Source organism: Ascidiella aspersa, chromosome 8 (genome assembly GCF_963924565.1).
Source record: "Ascidiella aspersa chromosome 8, kaAscAspe10.2, whole genome shotgun sequence".
Taxonomy (NCBI): domain Eukaryota; kingdom Metazoa; phylum Chordata; class Ascidiacea; order Phlebobranchia; family Ascidiidae; genus Ascidiella; species Ascidiella aspersa.
Window position 1 is genome coordinate 7564585 of NC_139454.1, and position 20497 is coordinate 7585081.

Consider the following 20497-nt stretch of genomic DNA (forward strand, 5'->3'; position numbering starts at 1 on the left):
TACCGAAAAACGATAGATAGATAATCAATCAGTGTTTTACTCTTGGCTCATCTGAAATCACGCGGAAAGAAGCAATGTATAATTTTATTCGTGGGGTTAATAGCAATTAAAATAATACACGATTCCGTAACGAACAGCGGCGTAAAAACAAGGAAGAGAAACGCTTGCGCAGTCCGGTGTGCTATTTTTGTGATATAATGACGTCACAATGAAGCGAGTGTTCGTCTCATTTGAAAAACAACAACTTTTTTAAACGTGTGTGTTCGAGCCAAAACGGTGATAAAAGACAACCTGGCTGGACTTTTTAAGTGACGCGGAGTTTAAAAGGGATTTTCTTTTCCAAGCGTGCGCATAAAACGGGATTAAGGGGACAACTAAAGTGCAAATAAATGCAATTCACAAGCCTATTACGTCAGAACATAAGGCAAAGCTAACGGGGACCGTCGGGCATCCAGAGTTTTATCAAACGTTGCTGAAACGCCAAGCTTAACATAGACAATGGAAAAAGTGACACAAACACACAAAATAAACTTTCAACCGGCCTCGAAAAAGTTTGCCAATATTTTTTTAGTTATCGTTTTAAATTTTATCACGTTTTTTTACGAATCCTTACCCACCAGTGCGCAGCAATTAATATGTCGGAATTTTTCGGACATATCAAATTTTTAACGTTTTTAGAACACACTAAACTAAATAGCGTATCGCCAACGAAAACAAGATAACCCACCACGGCAGAAAGGCGGGTTTTTACAGCATTTTCGCGCTATAAAAGCGATACAGTTACAAGAAGCAAAGGGCGACCAACGTACACTTTTCGGCGCAATTTGTATAGCGGTTTTAAGCATATAAGACGCGAGCGGTTAAGACAACACACGATAAGGGCGGCGTGATAAGAAAAGTAATAACAACGACAATAGTAATAAGATAAGAATAATAGATCGCTGCAATTTCGCGACGTAAAAAATACGGAAACTTAAGTAAACGTTAACAGACGAAGCGCTAAAAGATGCAAACGGCCGATTTTAAAGCAATGAGGCCATAGTGCAGTGTATACAATATTATTATGTTTCTACAAGAAAGGGGTGGGAATTTTTTAGTAAATTTAGCGAGCGACCGAATATTTCAAAAAAAAAAAAATTAAAAGCTCCTTTTTGCTTTCCTTTATTTATTTCGAAAAAAAGTGATATGAAAATTTACTGAAACATAGTGCTTCCTACCAAGCTGCGAGCATACATCTGAACCTGAAAAGGCAATTTCATGTTTAAAATTTAACGATGAAACGGGCTGGGTCAAGTCGATGGGCCTAACGACTCTAGAATTTTAAATAACTTAAACGAACTACATTATGAAAACAAAAATATAACTAGCGTACGAACTTTTTTGTGTCGCGTTCACTTGACAAATGCTTATTTTTTCGAATCTTAAATTACAGCATTTATTTCAGCGCGCAAATTTGAACAATGCCGAGCTTCTTTGGGATTCCAGAAAAAAAAACGTAAAAGAAATATGCGTTTCGACGCAACCTCAAACGCTTTGGAAAACGCTCCGAAATAATTTAACCAATTCCGCCTTAAAAAACAAACGCGAAACTAAAAACGTGCCGAGCCTTTTTACGCGCGCGCATAATCTCAAATACACACATCGGCGAGCCGCTCGAAAATCGGCGGGGATTGGAGGCACTTTTTCCCGCAGAACGGCGTGAGAGGAGTCGAGGATTTCGGGTTGGAAGCGGCAGCGGCGGCGGCCTAGCCCACTGTAGGAACGCCGAAGAGTTTGGTAAAGCATTGGTGACAGTAGGGTTTCTCGTTCTGCTCCTTGAATGTTCCTTTGTTGAGCTGCTTAAGGCAGAATGCGCACACAAAGTGCTCCGGGTGAAACTTCTTGCCCATTGCAGTGATGCAGCGACCTATGACAAAAAACATTATTAGATAACAAGTGCTTCCCACCTTTTACAAGAGATGCTTTGATTTACTTTATCAGTCACCTTAACTGAAGATGATACAAGTTCGTATTGAAACGACTTAATCAAAATGATGTCGCGAACTACTCGACCGTTTGGGCTTTGCAACTATCAAAATTCAAAGACTTTTCAAAGGAATTTTATAGGTTTTACAAGACCATAACATTGGAAATATCCATGTATAAAAGTCATTTACATAAAAACAGAACGGTAAAACTAATAAAACAGGTGAAATCCGCCAATTATGAGCAATAATTGAACTAAAAATATAAAAAAAAAACTTAACAGCTTTTAGGTTCTAAATAATTTTTTTTTTCTAAATCACTCTGATAAATGACAATATATTGAACAATTTGCGAATCTTTGTTGTGGGCTTTGCTTACACCTCATTCTAAATAAAAGCTTTGTGGATGAACCCAGATTAACGCCATTTTCTCGCGCTTTGCGCTAACTTTGGGTAGCCATTTAACTCTTAACTAGAAATGCCCAATACTTGTGAATTCAGTGCCAATATCAAGTCCGGTATATAAGATGACAAATATGGGTTCCCGATCCTAAACCTTGCGACAATAAAAAAAATAAATAAAAAAAACGGTTAAAGCCCATACAGAAGTAGGTATCATATTGAACGTTTCGAATAACTCTTTATCCAGTTTTAACATCATGATACCTACTTTTGTACGGGCTTTGATATTCATATTACGTCTTACTACAACCTCCAACCATTATGCTCCACACTTTTTTTTTTTTGAGCTAGTAATTGCTGTGTTAATTTGCAGACCCTATCAGAAACAAAATGCCGATAGTCAGTACAGGTTCCATACCATCTTTATAATGGACGAGTACCGACACTACCACTTGACATCGGGCATCGACTCTGATACGAAAATATCGAACATCCAAACTCACAACCATATTTGGCGTCTTCAATTTTAACTTTTTACCTGTGATCGGTTTCTGGCATCCTGAACAGAGCGATCCACGCAGCAGGTGATAGTGCGTCTCGCAGTAGGGCTGCCCGTCCAATTCAAAGAAGCTGCCGTTTGTGAATGGAGCAAGGCATTCCTGTAAGCGCACGGGAAAACGCGGTTGAATTTACTTTAATACGCTCAAAATTAAAACAAATGTAACCAATTGGCGACCTAGTTAAAAGCCTAAAATTATAAATGCCATATCGGCGAGTGACTCGTTTCCAAAGTTTTTTAATACGTTTAAGTCCTAACAGTATATAATCTATATTTACAAAATATTATTTCATAAAAACACAGTAAAAAAAAATAAAAAAACTGAAATGAAACGAAAGCGAAACTTTAAGCCTAAAAAGGGGAAAAAAATAAAATGAACAGATTATAGCTTTTTAAATGTCTTGGGGGCACTCGGGTAATAAATTTGAATTTTCCAACAATTTTATTTTTGTTTTACAAATTTCGTAGTTATTTTTCGGTGATAACCACGAAAGTTGTTAAACAAAAATAAAAAAATCAGTAAGAAAAGTTGTTTAACAAAAAAAAAGTTATTCGAAAAATCAAATTTATTATACGAGTGCCCCGAAAACAGCCTAAAAACGGTGCGAAAAATAGAACAGCGTTATTTTAGAGCGGCAATGTGAACCGGTTACATGCGCTGTGTTTTCTCAAACCCTGGTGTCCGTCGGTTTTAGCAGTGGTTGTACTTGTACCGTAAATGATGATCCTGACAATTAAAGCTCGGTCCGTTACATTTGGGGCAAAGTCTCCCTCACATTTTGAGCAGTGCCCATTAAACTCAACCCTCAACCCTAAACACTAAACACCAAGTTTTGTCATTCAAAATTGGAACAATTACTCCGAAAATTTCGAGCCTTGTCACTTACAATTAGAAACTTGTCCTTTTGAGCTATTATCATAGTATTTTAGGCAATGTCATCGACACTTCTCAAAGTCTTGCACGTGAATTTTTGAGAAATGTCCCTCTAAGTTAGAGCCAATTCCGTCACATTTTGAGCTATTTTACCTTTTTTTTTTAATCATGCCCACTATTATTTGCGCCAGACATCGATAAAAAACAGCAAATTTAAAAATACGTTGTCCTTTTGAAGGTGTCAAAGCACTACCCGAGTGTTTCACACACTTCACATTTTTTAAAACTTCCAAGCAATAAAAAATAGCAAAAAAAACTTCGGTTGAGGCATGCCTATTACACATGAACTCAACTCTTAACATTAAGTTTTGTCAGTCGAAATTGGAACAACTACCACTCAAATTCCGAGCCTAGTCACTTATAATTAGAAACTTTGTCCAACATTTCAAATTTTGAGCAATGTTTCTCTAATTTAATGCCATATGTCTGACATTCTGACCGGCTTTACTTTTTTTTCCAATCACGCCTACTATATTTAGTAGATATCGACAAAAATTATCAAATAAAAAATAAAAACATGTGTGATTTTTAAGGTTTCAAAGCCCTACCCGGGCCGGGTGTTTGACACACATCGCCGTTTTAAAACTTCGCAGCAATAAAAAAATAGCAAAAAAACGGCGACTGAGCCATCCCCATTACACATGAACTAAACCCTCAACATTAAGTTTTGTCAGTCGAAATTGGAACAACTATACCCTTCAAATTCCAAACCTTGCTACACAACACCGTTTTAAAAGTTCACGGGAATAAGAAAAAACGTCCACTCACCCTGCAAACAAAGCACTCGGGGTGCCACTGGGCGTTGAGCGCCGAGATGTAGTTGGCCAGGATGGGCTTGAGGCAGCCGCCGCACTTGGCCGCGAACATGTTGTAGTAGTCGGCGCGGCAGTAGGGCTTTCCCTCGTACTCGTGGAAGCCCTCGTCGCCGAAGAAGTTGCTGCACATGGCGCAGAAGAAGTGCTCCGGGTGCCAGGTCTTGTTCAGTGCGGTCACGCATTGCTAAGAGGGGTAAAAGCAGTGTTGTAATGAATTGAGTCAATGATTTGATGTAGGTGCCTTGAAGACACTGTTTTCATATACCTTGACATGACTTGAAGTAAGTCTTTTGGGCAAAATGACTTGACCAGACTTAAGTCTTTCGGACAAATCCTTTGAGTTGGCTAAAAGTTATTTGGGCATAACTTGTGTTGATATTAAGTGTTTCCATTAAGATTTTTTTTCTAAAATTGTGTGATTTATCTTATTTGTTGCACATAGAACTATTATTAGCTATAAGTTGCGTTTGACGCGTTAACCACTTTTAATAGTTTAAGGTTTTATTTTTATGAACAGGACTTGACTTGAAGTTGACTTGCTTAAATTATGACTTGACTGGGACTTGGTATTTATTTGAAAAGACTTGAATTGGAATAAAACAATTTTACGACTGACTTAACTGCGACTTAAGTCTGCAGGCCCGCTGGCCAAAGTTGGCCCACGAGTTCAGCTTTTTTGGCCCGCAAACTTTGGTTCAATCTGGCAACATCACTTTAATTTTTGTTTTTCAATTTTTTGGTGTTGAAATTATTTCATAACTACCGTAACTGAACAAAGGTATACATTCCATAAAGTTAGTATATATGCCATAGACTATGTATAATTTGCCAGCAATAAGTCTAAGAATCGCAATTTAAAAACATTGGCCCGCAAGATAAAAAACAAACTTGTTTTTGGCCCGCGATGAAAAGAAGTTGGACCACCCTGACTGAAGTCATTTCAAAATGGATTGTTTACAACACTGGTAAAATGCACACGCATAATGGTTGAGAACAGCTTAAGCCCGGGACGCGCAAGAGTTTTTAATGGCCGGTAATATTCCAATATGAAATATATTACGTTCTATGAATCTATGCCAACCCTGGCCACAAGTCTTTTTTCAGGAGGTCTCGTTAAAAAAAGTTGAAGAAACCCTGGCGTAGCGTGTACTGCAGTACGCGACTCTGCACATAGGAGGTAACAAAAGTGGAATGAGTATCACTCAAAGTAAAGTAACAAAAAGAGAAATATTCAGGAAGTTGTATGGGCTTTGATATTCTTATTACGTCTTACTACAACCTCCAACCATTATGCTCCAAAATCAGGAAATACTTACTCCTAAAACAGGTTTCTCGCAGTAAGCGCAAGTCGGCGAGAAGAGCTTGTGGTAGTCGTTCTCGCAGTAAGGCTTTCCTCCTCGCTCGAAGAAGGTCTTGGTGCCGATCTCGTCCTCGCAAATCACGCACACGAAGTGCTCCGGATGCCAGACCTTGCCCAGGGCGGTGGTAACCTAAAAAGGAAAAATAAAAAATAAGTACAAAAATAACGCAAATTTGGTTTATTGATTAACGACAATCAGCTGGCAGTCTTACGATTGAAAAAAAAATTTGTTGTGACACCAATTACAACAAGTAACAAACGGTTTTAAGGCACAACAGCTAACAACTCAATATTGGACAATGGGAAGAATTTAAAATTTGGACAAAGGGAAGAATTACATCAAAATCTACGCAAAGCTAACAAAAAGTCACGCACAGCGTTAAATAAAATGAGAGATTCGGAGAAAATTAAATCAGGATGTCCGAACAGAATGTAATTCAACGAAGTAGGTATTGCGTTTTGCAATGAAAATAACCTAAATAGCTAGAAAAAAACTCAATTTAACAGCAATGTTATTTTTATTAAATATTATACAGGATTTTTAGGAATTTAGGATGATGATATCACGTTAAATTTACTTTGTTACAATGATAAAAAATCCACAGGTGACAAAAGGTGAGTACAACTTGGGACATTTTAAAGATGCCGTAATATATTTAGGCAACTTGTGTAACATGAGGACGTAAAACATCGCTGGAGCGTTGACTTGCATAACAGGGTAGATAACGATTTTTACAACAAAGTTATCATGCCAATTTTACTTTAAAGGTTATAGAATGACACAATAAAAGGTTCACACTTGGAAATGACATAAGTGCATTTATTAAATTAACAAAACGCAGGTTTCGATGATATTCAAATACTTTTAGTAACATAAAAAATTGAGCATGACTTGGACTTTTAAAAGATGTGCTATTAGCTTCAAGCAGAATTACGTAACATTGCGACGTAAAACCTCGCCTTAGCGTTGACTTGCACAGCAAGGCAGGCCAGCAGCCCTTCAGGCTAAACCAACAGGAAAAGATGACGGCATTAGGCAGTGAATATTGTGCCAGCTGTAAAGGTGACCTAGAGTCGGGTTGAGCCGGGACTTGGTGAAATAACATTGCGAGGCTTCTAACCGCCAGGCATGTGAGAAAAATGATGTTATTCGCACATTCCATTCGAATGGAAGCGTAAAACTTTCTGGTTCAGTTAGATCCAAAATCCAGGAAATCCACTATACACTAGCCACACTGCACAAGTTTTAGTGTAGCAAACACTTTAAAAACAAACGATTTTATTGTGCTGTGATTGTGATTGTGAATTACATAACAACTTGTTGTGGCAGTCGAAATTTTGGCTAGCTGTGCCCATGTGAAAGATTCTATTACAAACAATAAGGGAGTGACTTGGCTTTTAGAATCAACAGAGAATCACAATAACTTGTGGCTTTGAAAGCATAACACTATTATATTATTATTGATTAGGAGGAAAACATGTTATAAGTATGTCAGTTAATACCAAAAAATAGTAACGGTTTTCAATTTTCAACTTGTCTTTGTTCGGTATGCAATAAAATGGATATAAAACATGGTTTATTTAACCAATATTGGGCAGACGCTTGGTATAAAAGAATTAAAAGATGTTACCTCCCCCATAACTGGTTTTCCGCACGCTCCACATATTCCCTTGGAAGCCGGACGTATTCCCTGTTTTACAAGATCTTTGTTCATGCTCTTAAGCATCTCATCAAGATCGTTTGCTGAAAACAAAGCAAAAAAATTAGCAAAATTAGCAAAATTAGCTTTTAAGAGGTCATAAATTATACTAAAGTAATTTGGTGCAGATTCATTTGGGAGTTAAGTTTAAACAAACAGCAGTTTAAAAAATGTATATTTATCACATTGCTTTTATTTTGAACACGCCACATTGTAGCAACAATCGTCACATACGTACATCAGTCATAACTAGTACAGTCATACATGAGCTAAATTTAGTGCCTAACACAATAACAAGTTTCAAACAAAAGTTTGGATCACATTAAATCTGAATCGCCATGTAACAGAGACCAACTTGTGGAAATCAGGAAAACTACATTTCTCCTGCAATGCAACGCCTTATCCGCTATTGCAAATTCAAAAATAGAAACCTCCAATTTGGTCAGCATTTTCAAAATTGAATCATCAACAACAACTGTGTTCAATGGGTCAAAAGGTTGTAGCATGCATAAACTGAACCGGTTCATAAGGGACAGGAAACATATCTGGTGAGCAAGTCACACACAATGACCGTTCAACCAGGTCACTTCGCTTGGCGTTGACAGTAATAACACTGCTTGTAATATGTGAGAGTTGTGCCCTATTAAACGATGGAGATTTCAAAGTCGTGTTTCTTGCTAAACATGTGGAAGCATTTCTCCAGGTTCTAAAGACAATTTATGGCTTTGTTTGAATTCAATGTGTCTCAAGTAATCCTGTATGTCTACTGGCCATTTCATATAGTATACTGACGAAAACTTGTCGTTTTCAAACCAAGAATACCATAATTATAGACTACAACAAAAGTAACATGCTTTTTTTAGCTTTAGCTTTTCTTCTTTTTTAAACTTTCATACAGAAAACTCTAATTCCGTTCCTATTTAAAATATTTGAATGACAGGGACACAGTTTTAGTATTCTTCAATTTATCTGTAAACCAGTATCTCACAAACCATGAAAATGAATACATAGTAAACAAACAATAGTAATCTCTGAATAAGCCATGAAATTAAGTTAATGTGCTTTAGCTATGTCAACCTAGGTTTTTGGATGTTTTGCAAAATGGAACTGGTATCCATTGAAATATAAAAATAAGACCCTAAAACACTCCATGACCACTAAAATGCCATTGTTGGCTATGTGTGATTCGCCTGGACTAGTTCAACCATCTAAAACCGATTTTTCTTGAAAAATGCTCACAGGCACTTTCTTTAAATGCTACTAAGGGAATATACGGATGACAAATATTTTTAGTTTCAATAAAGCAAACTACTTACAGCTTGGTTCTGGTGCAGCTGATATCACAACAGGAACTGGCACTGGTTTGGCTTCAGCAGGGGGTGAAGTTGGGTGGGACTTGCTCTTGTCCGGCTTTGCATAGGGAGGGTCACTCTTGTCGCTTGCAATGCTGCCCGAATCCTACAGTAACATTTATATAAACAATTTGTTCAAGTGCTCTTTTGCTTAAGAGCTAATGACCGCTAAAAAATTATGAGAATTTTAGTACAACAGCTTTATTGTATAGCAGTGCTGTGAAATTTTAATAAGGTTGTATTAAATTAACCAATAATCTTAATGGAAAGAAACTCATAAAGATTGTTTTTTTAAATCAGACAAAGCACCCCAATTTAACCTTTTTTCAAAACAGACTGTATAACAGTTCTGTGAACTTTCTCTTAGGAAAAGATTTTCCACTTTGGTACTGTTAGAAAAACCAAAGAAAGAAACCCAAGGATTTTTCCAATATGAGAGAAATGACTACATTGTTAGCTTACCCTTTGAATTACCATCTGAAAGTCTACTAGAGAAGCTGTGAGGTTTTCTAATAAACACCGAAAAATTATGAAAATATTAGCACAACAGCTTTATTATTTAGCAGTGCTGTAAAATTTTTATAAGGTTAATGAAATTCAAATCAACCAATCAAATTAATGGAAATAAACTCATTAAGATGGTTTTCTAAAATCAGACAAATCACTCTTTTAACCTTGAAAATATTTTTAACACAGCCTTTTTGAAAATAAAACAATGCTTTGAACTTACTATATAGGAACTATATAGGATGTACAAAAATGTCAACTTTTGCACTGCTAAGAAACCAAGGAATTTCTTTCCAATATGAGAGAAACGACTACATTGTGTGCTTACCCTTTGATCCACCACCTGAAAGCCGACCAGAGAAGCCATAAGGTCATCAAGTTGCTGGGCCGCTGATGAAGCCGAAACCGGAGAATTTCTTTCATTTGACTTGTTGTTGTTGCTGAATATTAAGTGTCAATTAGATTTCAGACATATGCAATGTGACGTTTGTATACAAATTGAATGAAGGTGTATATACTGTAAATAGGCCTCTGTGTACGATCAAAGCATTATAATAAGACAGCAGGCAAAATATAGAGCAATATAGGATATTGTCACATTAAAAACACATTCAACGCCAAATATTATATAAAAGTGAAAAATGTTAGCATGTTTATATTAATTAGCTTGATGGGCACCCAGTCTAGCTTAATAGAATATTGTACATGCTGTTTCTAACAAATATTACTCTAAAACAAATAAAACTTTATTTTTATGGGAGTTACAATGCTTTTTACTACTTAAAAACAGTGTGACTGTGAGCTATACCATCATAAATACTTTCAGATCAACTATTAAATATACAGTGGATATAAAACTGTAAAAATTGCCCCATATAAAATGAAATTCATTATAAGAGACCAACATTAATCATTTCACAAAGTTTTGCCGAACTCATATCCGTGACAACATATGATTACGTACACCTACACCCACACTTCCTATTTATCAAATCTGAATCATAATGACCAAGCAAGGTAAATATAGTATTCAATCATTTCAATGACAAACAAACAAGCCAAGCATAAAGGGTAAACATGCTAATCTAGTGATATCTACAATGTGGTGTACATTTTTTTTTTCACTGCCTGTACCCTTACAGACCTGAAACAGTTTTCATAATAAATAGTAAATTGTTACACACACGATTGCATATTGACTAATTTGTTTTTCATCACAAATCTACGGTTCCATCACAAATCTACGGTTCCTAAAGCAGGATGGCAGTCAAATAAAATGTCTATATCAAACAGCATCCAAGTAAACTAAGTTTTCCTAATTTCGTTTGTCTCATTTATATATGGGTATTATTTTTTAAAGAAATCAAATGTGGCCAATTTATCACCAAGTATTAAAAAGGTTGCCGTAAGTGTCTCTAAAAAAACGTTTGGCCATTCACACAAACAACAGCCAAACTGTAGCTTTTATTGGTTTAATTTAAGACAACCTGACTTCGGAAAGTTAACTCTATCATGGCGAGTTAGTAAAGTTATTTCATTTTAAGCACACACCTGATTTGGATTAAATTCAACCGACATTTAATTGGGTATTAGCATCAGTGACTGAATGAAAAACAGTCAAAAGAACATACATGCAAACAGTTTTAATTCATCAACAGGAATGTTTGTAAAAAATGCTAGTGGAGATGTTCATGTAAAATAGTTTTATTATTTACTTTATGATAAAAATATGAGAAACATAAACCAAAAAAAACTAATTTATAAAGAATGATCATGTTTACAATGAGCAGTGCAGCAGGTTTAAAACAAAAACAAAAACCTACTTTGGCAAAGACTCGCTTTGCAGCTGATCTAAGATGTTGTTGATGTCTTCAGACTTCTTTTGGGGGGTCGGAGTCGCCTGTTGGGCCGATCCATTGTTGTAAGAGGGAAACTGGGGGGTTGGTGCTTTGATATAAAAACACACAAATTATTACAACTGTAATGTCACTGTGTTCTTACACAAAACCCTGTATGACTATTGCCACAGAATTAGCTGGCTTGTAATGAGACATAAAGGGAAAAGGACTCTTTAAAGTTTTGCCATTCCTTTTTATAACATAAAAAAATATTATACAGGTTTTTCAATGACCCAAGAGTGGATCACTTGATGCGTTTTGAATATAATTTAAAAAGAATACAGTATATAAGCGAATCTAATGATCAATACAAAACAAACAGTTTAAAAACTTGTTCTACTCTGTCACTTTTGATTAAAATTTTGGAAATCAGCGGGGTTTATCAAAAACTATTCAACGATTTTTGAACAATCCTAGTGTTTTTCAAAGACTGTTAAATGTGTATATCAATTTAAAGACAATTAACAACGTTTAATAGATATAAAAAAAAAGTGTGGCAAGCCTGATTAACAAAAATATGCTGTTTAGGTTGATAAACTTTAAATGAATGCTTACGTGTGCTTGGAACTTCATCCGTTGTGTAGAGGTCTTCTAGCAGTGAATCTAGCTCACTGAGGTTTCCTTTCAGTGCAGACATTGCTGTCGTAGAGTCCGTCTAATAATTATAATCAAACAATCAAAAACCTGGAAACTTTTATATTGTAAATATTAAAAAAAAACAGTGTGTTTGTGTACAGCAAGGGTGGCCAAACTTTTTTAAAAAGGACCGGACGGCTGTAACATGCGAACATCATAGGACGGATATAAATTATTGTGTCAAATTTTATTGATCTAATTAATTTTAAATAAAGGAAACATATTATAAAAAACATTTTAATAAAATGTATATATAATATAAAATTGTTGTAAAAATTAACAAAATCCAGTTTACATTATTTGTTAAAATACTATTAATATTCATATAATTTAGTCTCTTTTAGAAAATATACTACAGACCGATATAAATAATTTTAGGCCTTGGGTTAGTGGCCACTGGTGCACTGTGCTGCAAGTTTAAATTGTATTTTAATACTGTTTTCATTCTACTGACATTTATTTACAGGTCGAATGGAGAGAGGAAGTTCTGTTGCAAAGGCAAAACATAACTATTTACAGCCAAAGCAAATCAGGAAATGCAAACTCACCAATCACAGAGGTCGATTGTTTTCGAACAAATTAAATTCTTAGTTGTGTATATATAGTTTAGTGGCCCTAATAAACTTTGGAATAGAAACAAGAACTTTATACACTTTTACAAACTTTATGCAGCAAAAGATGAATTTTGACTTTAACTGACACAATAGTTTAGAACAATGACAATGGTAACAAATGTTAATCGCAATGATAAAAAAATTACTCTTATCTTTAATGATAAAAAATTCCAACTATCTTCTAGAATGCCTTAAACTCCACCAGTACTAACAAAATATTCTTAAATTAAATTAACGAGCAAGTAGCATATCAACCCTTTAGAATGTAGCATCCATTCATAAATACAGCTCCGAAGGCTGCTGTGCAGTTAATGCAGCTGATAATAGCTGAAACAATAGTTTTTAGATCACTGGAAAGGATGACAATTTAACAAATGTTAATTGCAATGATAAAAAAATCTTCCAACTGTCTTCTAGAATGCCTTTACATTAGTACTAACAAATTAATTTTAAATTAAATTTACGCACAAGTAGGATAACAACCCTTTAGAACAGCATCCATCAATAAAAAGACCTCCGAAGGTCGCTGTGCAGTTTATGCAACTGATAATAGCTGACACAACATCTGCGTAATATCCAGCTTGAAAGACTCAAATCACCTCACTGAACCAATGTACTGTGGAGCACAGTAGTGAGACTGACTCTCCCCACCACTAAAGTGTGCTGTGGTGCAGAACTGCATAGGTGATACATTGCACCCGTCCGATTCAAAACTGATCAGGCATTTCCTGGTACTGCTATTGTTGTTTAACGCTCACTTCAATTAAAGCTTCCTCAAATGCAAAGCAACTGAGACGCCCCGTGCAGTTTTATTATAGAGAAATCAGGCAAGAGTACTGTTGCAGTCATTGTGTCTGCCTAGAATCGGTAAAGGAATATATAATGGCCATTTGGTCGAACTTGAATTTGATGGAAGGTGATTTTTATATGGTTAATAGAAAGACATTTTCGATGTCTATTTGAAATTTATATAAATTCCATACAAAGAGAACTGGTTGTTCAAAAACAGAGACAAAAAGCTGGTTTAAGCAGATATGTGAGTTAAAAGATGATTTTCAGAAAATCCTGAAAATTTTTTATACTACTAGCTTAATGAACTTTGTGATTACCGGCCTATACCGGGTATTTCTTTTCTAAATGACAAAACTTTTTATTAAAACTAACCTAAAGCATTTTTAAAAGCAGCATAGTACAGCCCAGACATAAGGATAACAAAACATATTGTTCAAGGTAGTATACAGGAGCATACTGCACAAAACTTGCATGTGATGATGAGAAACAAAAAACTAAAAATTACCTGTTTAATGGAGTCTGAAATGACCTCATCATGGTTGGTCTTGGTTGGACCAAATGTGGATGGTTGAGGAATGGTTGCCTGGAGATCCTGCAGCAAAGCATCTGCAACAATGGAAAATATAATGGTAAGCATTTTAGGATTTCCGATTTTTTTGTGTGTTTTATATCTGGAATTCATTTACTACAAATAACTTTCCAGAACAATCATGTTTTTTTCTTTCATATAATATGTTGAATAGATCAAACAATTTTACTAACATGAGTTTATTTATTCCATTATCTATTATATGGTATTTTGATGTTTATGAGTTAAAATGATTACTTTTTAGAATGTATTTCAAAATCCATATTACCTGGGGGTCGCAGGCACATTTTCCCTAACTTTCTACTGCATATTAGGCTGTTTAAAAAATAACCGAATCAGACTAAACAATGCAGATAAGTAAATGATTGCTAAAAAATTAAAAACATATTGCGTTGGAATTTATGTTTCACTATTTTTGAATTTGTGTTTTCAACAACAAGAAATGTTATTTGAATTAATCAGTTATTCAGATAAAATGACAAGTAACTTGCAAAAAAAATTCTACCAAACATAATTTGTATAATGAACATCAAAAAACACAAAGAACTGCAGATCAGCTAATTTATGTAACTATGGTATGGGAGTTAATTTTTAGAACATTAACAACAATAAACAACAATTTTCAAGCATACTCCACTACAAGAAAAAAGGTTGCCTTGCTCTAAATTAAAGCAAATATTTATAAAAAAAAGTCTAGTAGCATAATTCAGTTGGCATTAACTACTCAACCTTTTCATATATAATGTAATCAACTAGGATAAAAATGCCATTTTTGTCATGCTTGCATTAGGGCCAGAAACCAAACTGTAAACAATTTTTCACTCCAAACAAACATACAGATCAGCAAGCTCTGTCTATGTCAAGAAAAACAAAATTCCAGCATATCAAAAAATAAGCGTTTAATCCTTACAAACGCGAAAACACAATAGGAACATCGCTAAACTTTATAAGGAAAGTACAAAAATCGTCGGAATGTGCCGCGAAATGCGCACATTTAAGTTCAATTGAAAGTATGTGGAAAAGAGTTGTGTTTTCGCCGGAAGAACGGTGCATTATGTTGTCTGCTTTGAGGCGGCTTTTATCCCGGTATAAAGTAGGATTGCACGGAAGGCGGACAACGCAAGCCAAGCTTTGAAACGGCGGCACACCGGATGCTCATAAGCCAGAATCGAGAGCCAAGTGCATCGCTATTGAAAGAGAGAGGATGCACTCAAAATAAGCTCAGTCCATTGACACAACGCGAGCGCCATTGGCCATTACGTCACTCGGGAATGTGACGTAATAGAAACGCGCGAAATACGCCAGTTTCCTGCACGACTGTCAGAGTCGTGTGCTGAAATCTTGGGCCTGCGCCAGCCGAGTTGTTGCTCTCTACCTTTTCGGCAGCGACTAGCTGCTTGAGAGCTTTAAGGTAGAACTAACGTTAGCTCCTTGTGCGCAGTCAAACGAATCGGTATTTTTCGCCCCGAGCTAAAACGGCCCACTTTTAAAGCTGACAGGCTGTCTGCTTTCAATTGGCCACTGCAAGCCTAAAATTTGACCAAGACTTGGTTTTGTGCGCCAGCGTGGGCGGCAAATTAAATCGCGCTCGAATGAGCAGCGTCCATTAAGCGATCTTCTACGCAAGCAAGGCCAGTAAAACGGGCTGGACGAACCACCGCTTTGTTTTCTATACTTTTAAGGCTTCTATTGGACAAATCTGGCTCTTAGAGATAGATCAATGAACGAAAATTATTATTATGTTTTTACGTTTAAAGTAAAACGATATTCTACCTGCCCGATAACATATTACGTGGGCTTAAAAAGCTCCACTTGTACGCTGTTTCGTCACGTAGATTTCTTGTCAACTTAACTTTAGCGATCGGAAAACGCCAATCTAATCCAACTATTTTCTCCGTTTATTCATTTTCCGGACAGTTTAGCTGTGAAACAGCGTACGACACGCTAAATTGTACAAATTGTCATCAATTAGAATAAGAAAGTGAACCAGTATTAAGTAATGCAATAGTTTCGATCGCAGTGCGTCCTAGACGCCCATTTGATCTTTTCTGTCTCCAAGAAATGGCTGACCTTCGTACATTTTAACTGAAGCTTTTCACTGAAAGGGTTTTCGGTAAGGCTGTGTCAGCCCGACCTGGTAAGCAATTGACATAACTCGAATCAAACACTTTCCAAGAACGCACAAGAAAATTAGTTTTCCGAGATTTATCTACAGCGGTCGAATTGCCGGTTTTCCAAAAACACTTATCCATTTGAGAATCTGAACTCAGCCAGTCAATTCACTATTTTTATCAACGTAGAAAAATCTTAACTGCGTCGAAAGTCTAATTCTCGGCTAAATTACTGACATAACGCAAATCGTCACGTTAAAATCAAAAGCATCCAAATTGAAAACTGTCGATTTTCGGTAAGCCTTAAAACTGGAATTTGCTAAAGACAGACCCAATGAACTGTATTTCACAGCAAGAACGCCAAGCAAGATTATGTTTCCGATCCCTAACACACAACGGCGCCCTGTAATTTCTACCGAATCGGGGAAAAGGCTAACACCATACACTTCCACTTTTGGAATGAGACACGCTCGACGGATGTTCAGCCTTCACCGCAATACAAGTCAAGGCCGCCGAAAAACGAACAGACCTAGCCCTAAGAAAATAAAACGTCTTCTCACTAGCGGTCTCGCCATTACAAGCGTGACATTTTTTTAGGTCGCGTACGGCTCGTAAAGGGCCGGCGGCTTACGCAGATTAAACGCAAGTAAGAAACGCCTTTTAAGGCCCAAAATCGCCTGGGCGCTTTTTTGGGCAACGAAGGCGGCTGGGAACGGCGAGATTTGGAATTGCTGAGCGGCAGTCGAGCGTGGCTGAAGGGCATTTGAGCGTAACAAACTATAGTTTTGTTTTACTGGAAACTGGTTTGGATCATTTACGTGCTGCTTGCTCAGCATGGTGCAAACAAATTAACGGATTGGCTGCAAATTAAGCCGCGTATTTTACGCTTTGGCTGGTCAGGGGTTTTACAATGTAGAATCTACATACTGAGGTCCAGTTGTAAACAGTACTCCACCATAATGAAAAACGATTTTATTTCAATTGAAGTCATCTTGAAGTTTCAGTTGAGTAAAAATTCATTTTACTATTTCAACAAAGAACTTTGACTATCAATCAGGGTGGCAATTTTAAACAAAAAGGTTACTAAACTTTTTTATCGCAAAAAAGGCCAAGCTAAATAAATGTGTAAAACAATTTGAGATTTACATCGAAAGTTTTATATGAAATCTGTAAATGGGCACTTGAACACATTTTAAAGTTTAACAACTATTTACATTTGCCCCTCAAACAGCATTTGTGAATACAATCAGATCCATGGCAAAAAACAGTTCATAGTAAAAAATAATAAATATATAACTAAAATTCCATCAGAAATTACTATTCCCGAAAACACTCAACATGCCTACTCAACAATGTTGTGTGGTTGTTTGCTCAGTTGCGGGGAATAACATTAGGCAAACAAGAAAGCCAAACTTGTGACAAAGCTAAAACCAGAGCTTCTTTCAACTCTGGCTGTGCAAAGCAAACACTGTGAATCATAAAAGGGTGGACATACATCTCCATCAGTAATCTTGAAAATTCCAAGATGTTATCGCAAAACATGAGTATGCCCTACTAAGTTGTTATTACAAAATATTTTTCCAATATATTAAACATTGTTGAGGTTGCTAAATAAATTAGAGCAATATAACTACAAGGTTGAAAAATATACCCAAATAACTCTACCATTATTATTGGTTGTGTGCCATTTAACACAAAGAAACAAAAAAACACTAAATTTAACACTATTTAAAATATATACTTATTAAACATCTGTACATACCTAGATCATCCATTTGGGATAACCAAGTAAAATCTACCAGATGGGACGTTGGTTAATTATCTTGATGAAGTGAAATGTATGCTTATCAAGAAACACTAAAAATTTCCTTAATTTATAAAAAAATCTGAAAGCAAAACATAAAACAGGGAAAATATAAAGAAGGGTTGGTCCAAAACAAGCATTTTGAGGTATTATGTGTAGTTCTGTCCAACTGTATACCAAATTTATTAAACCAAATGTATATAAAAAAGGTGGTAAAAATCCATGCACAAATTAAGAATTGGTTTAAAGCAGTGGTTCTCAACCTGTGGTACACCTACCACTAGTGGTACGCTAAGTCAGTTTGGGTGGTACGCTGTACGCAGTATGTTTTAAGTAAAATTACGGTTTACCAAAAGGTTAAGCATTTTTTTATTGTAATAAACTATACATTCATAGTAATGATAGTATAGTTAAATATTTTATGCTTCTTTAATGACAGGAACTATTATCTTTCCGGAACATCTATGCAAATTTCTTTTATGACATCATAGCAAAACAACAAAAAGTCTCAAAACTTGACTACCAGTATCTTGCAACTTAAAAAAGAGAAACTTTTTTGAGTAAAGTTGAGTTTTTTGATAATTTGTTGGTACGCAACAAGATCATAGGAGCTTGAGGTGATACGCAGTGAAAAAAAGGTTGAGAACCACTGGTTTAAAGCTACTATGTCAGGTATTAGACTTTAAGTACATTTTCTTGTTTTTTAAGGTTAAATTTTGTTTATGACAGAAAAACCTTTACGAAAAGCACTCAAAACATTTTAAAGGTTGAAAAGTAATGCAATAAGACACACTACAAGTAACTTGATTGTAAAATTCCAAGATCTTTTCTAAAATAAATGTAAAAAAAGCACATGGCATTATGTGAGTAGCAAGGCATAAATTGTGCAGATAAACCATTTTTTTATTTAAATAAAATTTAGGTTCAAACGGTTTAGGTCGATTTGTATATATTTGTAAAGTCTCCACATGATACACAACCCAATGAGTTTTTCAAATTGCGCAGCACATACATATATAAATAAACATGATGTTTAAATACAACACGTAGGGTTGAGTTTTAAAGTTCATTGAGTGGCAAAAAACATTGTGTTGTTTTAGCTGAAGTAGCTTGACAGAGTAAAATAGCTGATTGAACTACAAATTGAACAACAGAATTACAGAAATGAGCATTATAGGTTCATATGAGTCCTAACAAACTGTAAATTAATATGTTTGTGGAAAATATTAATCAATTGAAGAAAATAAAGTTGAGTTTTGACTATCAAGATTTTTGTAAGCTAAACGACTCATTTTACTCTACCAAACTAAAATACCCAATATTAAAACTAAGTGTAAAAGTTCAACCAGCGTCAGTGAAAATTATTACCTAAAAGACAATTAGGTTTCAGAAATTGATAAAAATACCTTCTCTGATATGAATACTTAACAAGTTAAATTAAGCTAGTCATTTTTAAACATTACTTAACATACATTGTATAACAGCTATAACACTATTCTCAAATTTAAGGCAAAACCTAATGACACACAACACTTTCTAAAAACAAGGCAAACTCATAACTACACACATTTTATCACGGTCAACACGTATAAATATTCCCAAAACACAAAGCACTAAACTACACAAAAACAATTAACATTCCATAAACCCCAGTTAATGGTCGGTAAATCAACCTTTTATCTATGTCTTCGTCATTGACTGGTAATTTGTAAGCAGGCTGCAGGCACTGAGTCACTAGACAATGATGCAAGCTAGCTTACACAATAATACAGGTTCCTTTTGTTTACAGATATCGTCCTAAAAGTTTACACTTTTTCTTTTGAGTTTTATTTTATTACCTTTACTTGCGATCACATAGATAAGCCGTTGTTATTTTCACAAAAAAAATAACAAAAAAAATACAGAAATTAGTTTTTCTTTATATTGCTTTAACTGTAAATTTATATGCGAATTCCGTTGCTGGTAGTACTATAGTAAGTTTGGATCCGGTCAAAACAATAGAAACGCACTTTCTAACCTAGTGACCATATAAGGAAACTGCCCTCACCTCGTCCGCTCAGTTCCGATTTATAGCGAATAATCGCTCATTGTGACGAAGGTTTATTGTGTTACGCATCAGTAGTTTTTTCTTGTGTGTTAAAAAAAAACTCTGGGAAACGTAAAAGATATACTTTGCAAACATACAATTAATTTCCTTATTAGATTTTCTGTATCCCCTTAAAAGTTGTTTAAGTCAAAACAAGAATATTTCCTTTGTTGTTTAAGACTTATTTTTGTTCGTACGACAAGAGAAAAATATATCTTATCGCCAGATTCGTCGATTTAGTAAAGAAAAAGCTTAGCATTGCAAAACTGAACTGAGAAATATATTTACTTGAAGGCCGATGTTAGCTGCGCATAAGCCTTCAGTTTTGTGTCCAACAAACACAACACTTATCGCTTCAAAACTAGCCCAGGTTT

At 35.5% G+C, this 20497-nt stretch overlaps 1 protein-coding gene across 6 annotated transcripts; it reads right to left on the reverse strand.

The window, feature by feature from the left end:
- Positions 1–70: 70 nt before the first annotated feature.
- LOC146135607 (paxillin-like) lies at positions 71–20049 on the reverse strand. Of its 6 annotated transcripts, none has more exons than XM_083395116.1 (11): positions 17996–20049; positions 14039–14139; positions 12047–12146; positions 11429–11540; positions 9922–10033; positions 9051–9192; positions 7666–7778; positions 5991–6164; positions 4628–4858; positions 2905–3025; positions 71–1906 (listed from the first exon to the last, which is right to left on the reverse strand). In XM_083395116.1, the coding sequence occupies exons 1-11, from the start codon at positions 18006–18008 to the stop codon at positions 1746–1748; spliced, it is 1380 nt and encodes a 459-aa protein (XP_083251242.1). In that variant the 5' UTR covers positions 18009–20049; the 3' UTR covers positions 71–1745. The 6 variants fall into 6 exon arrangements, with proteins under 6 accessions (XP_083251242.1, XP_083251240.1, XP_083251241.1 ...); XM_083395114.1 differs by having other exon boundaries at positions 11417–11540; XM_083395115.1 differs by lacking the exon at positions 17996–20049 and adding an exon at positions 14391–14631.
- Positions 20050–20497: the final 448 nt, after the last annotated feature.

Bases quoted from the DNA above. Each gene is read 5' to 3' on its own strand.
- LOC146135607 (XM_083395112.1), bottom strand. From the start codon at position 14,170: ATGCTTACCATTATATTTTCCATTGTTGCAGATGCTTTGCTGCAGGAT. The intron at 12,147-14,038 runs GTAATTTTTAGT...TATAATTATTAG, and splicing joins TTTCAGACTCCATTAAACAG to ACGGACTCTACGACAGCAAT. The intron at 11,541-12,046 runs GTAAGCATTCAT...TTTATATCAAAG, and splicing joins GGATGAAGTTCCAAGCACAC to CACCAACCCCCCAGTTTCCC.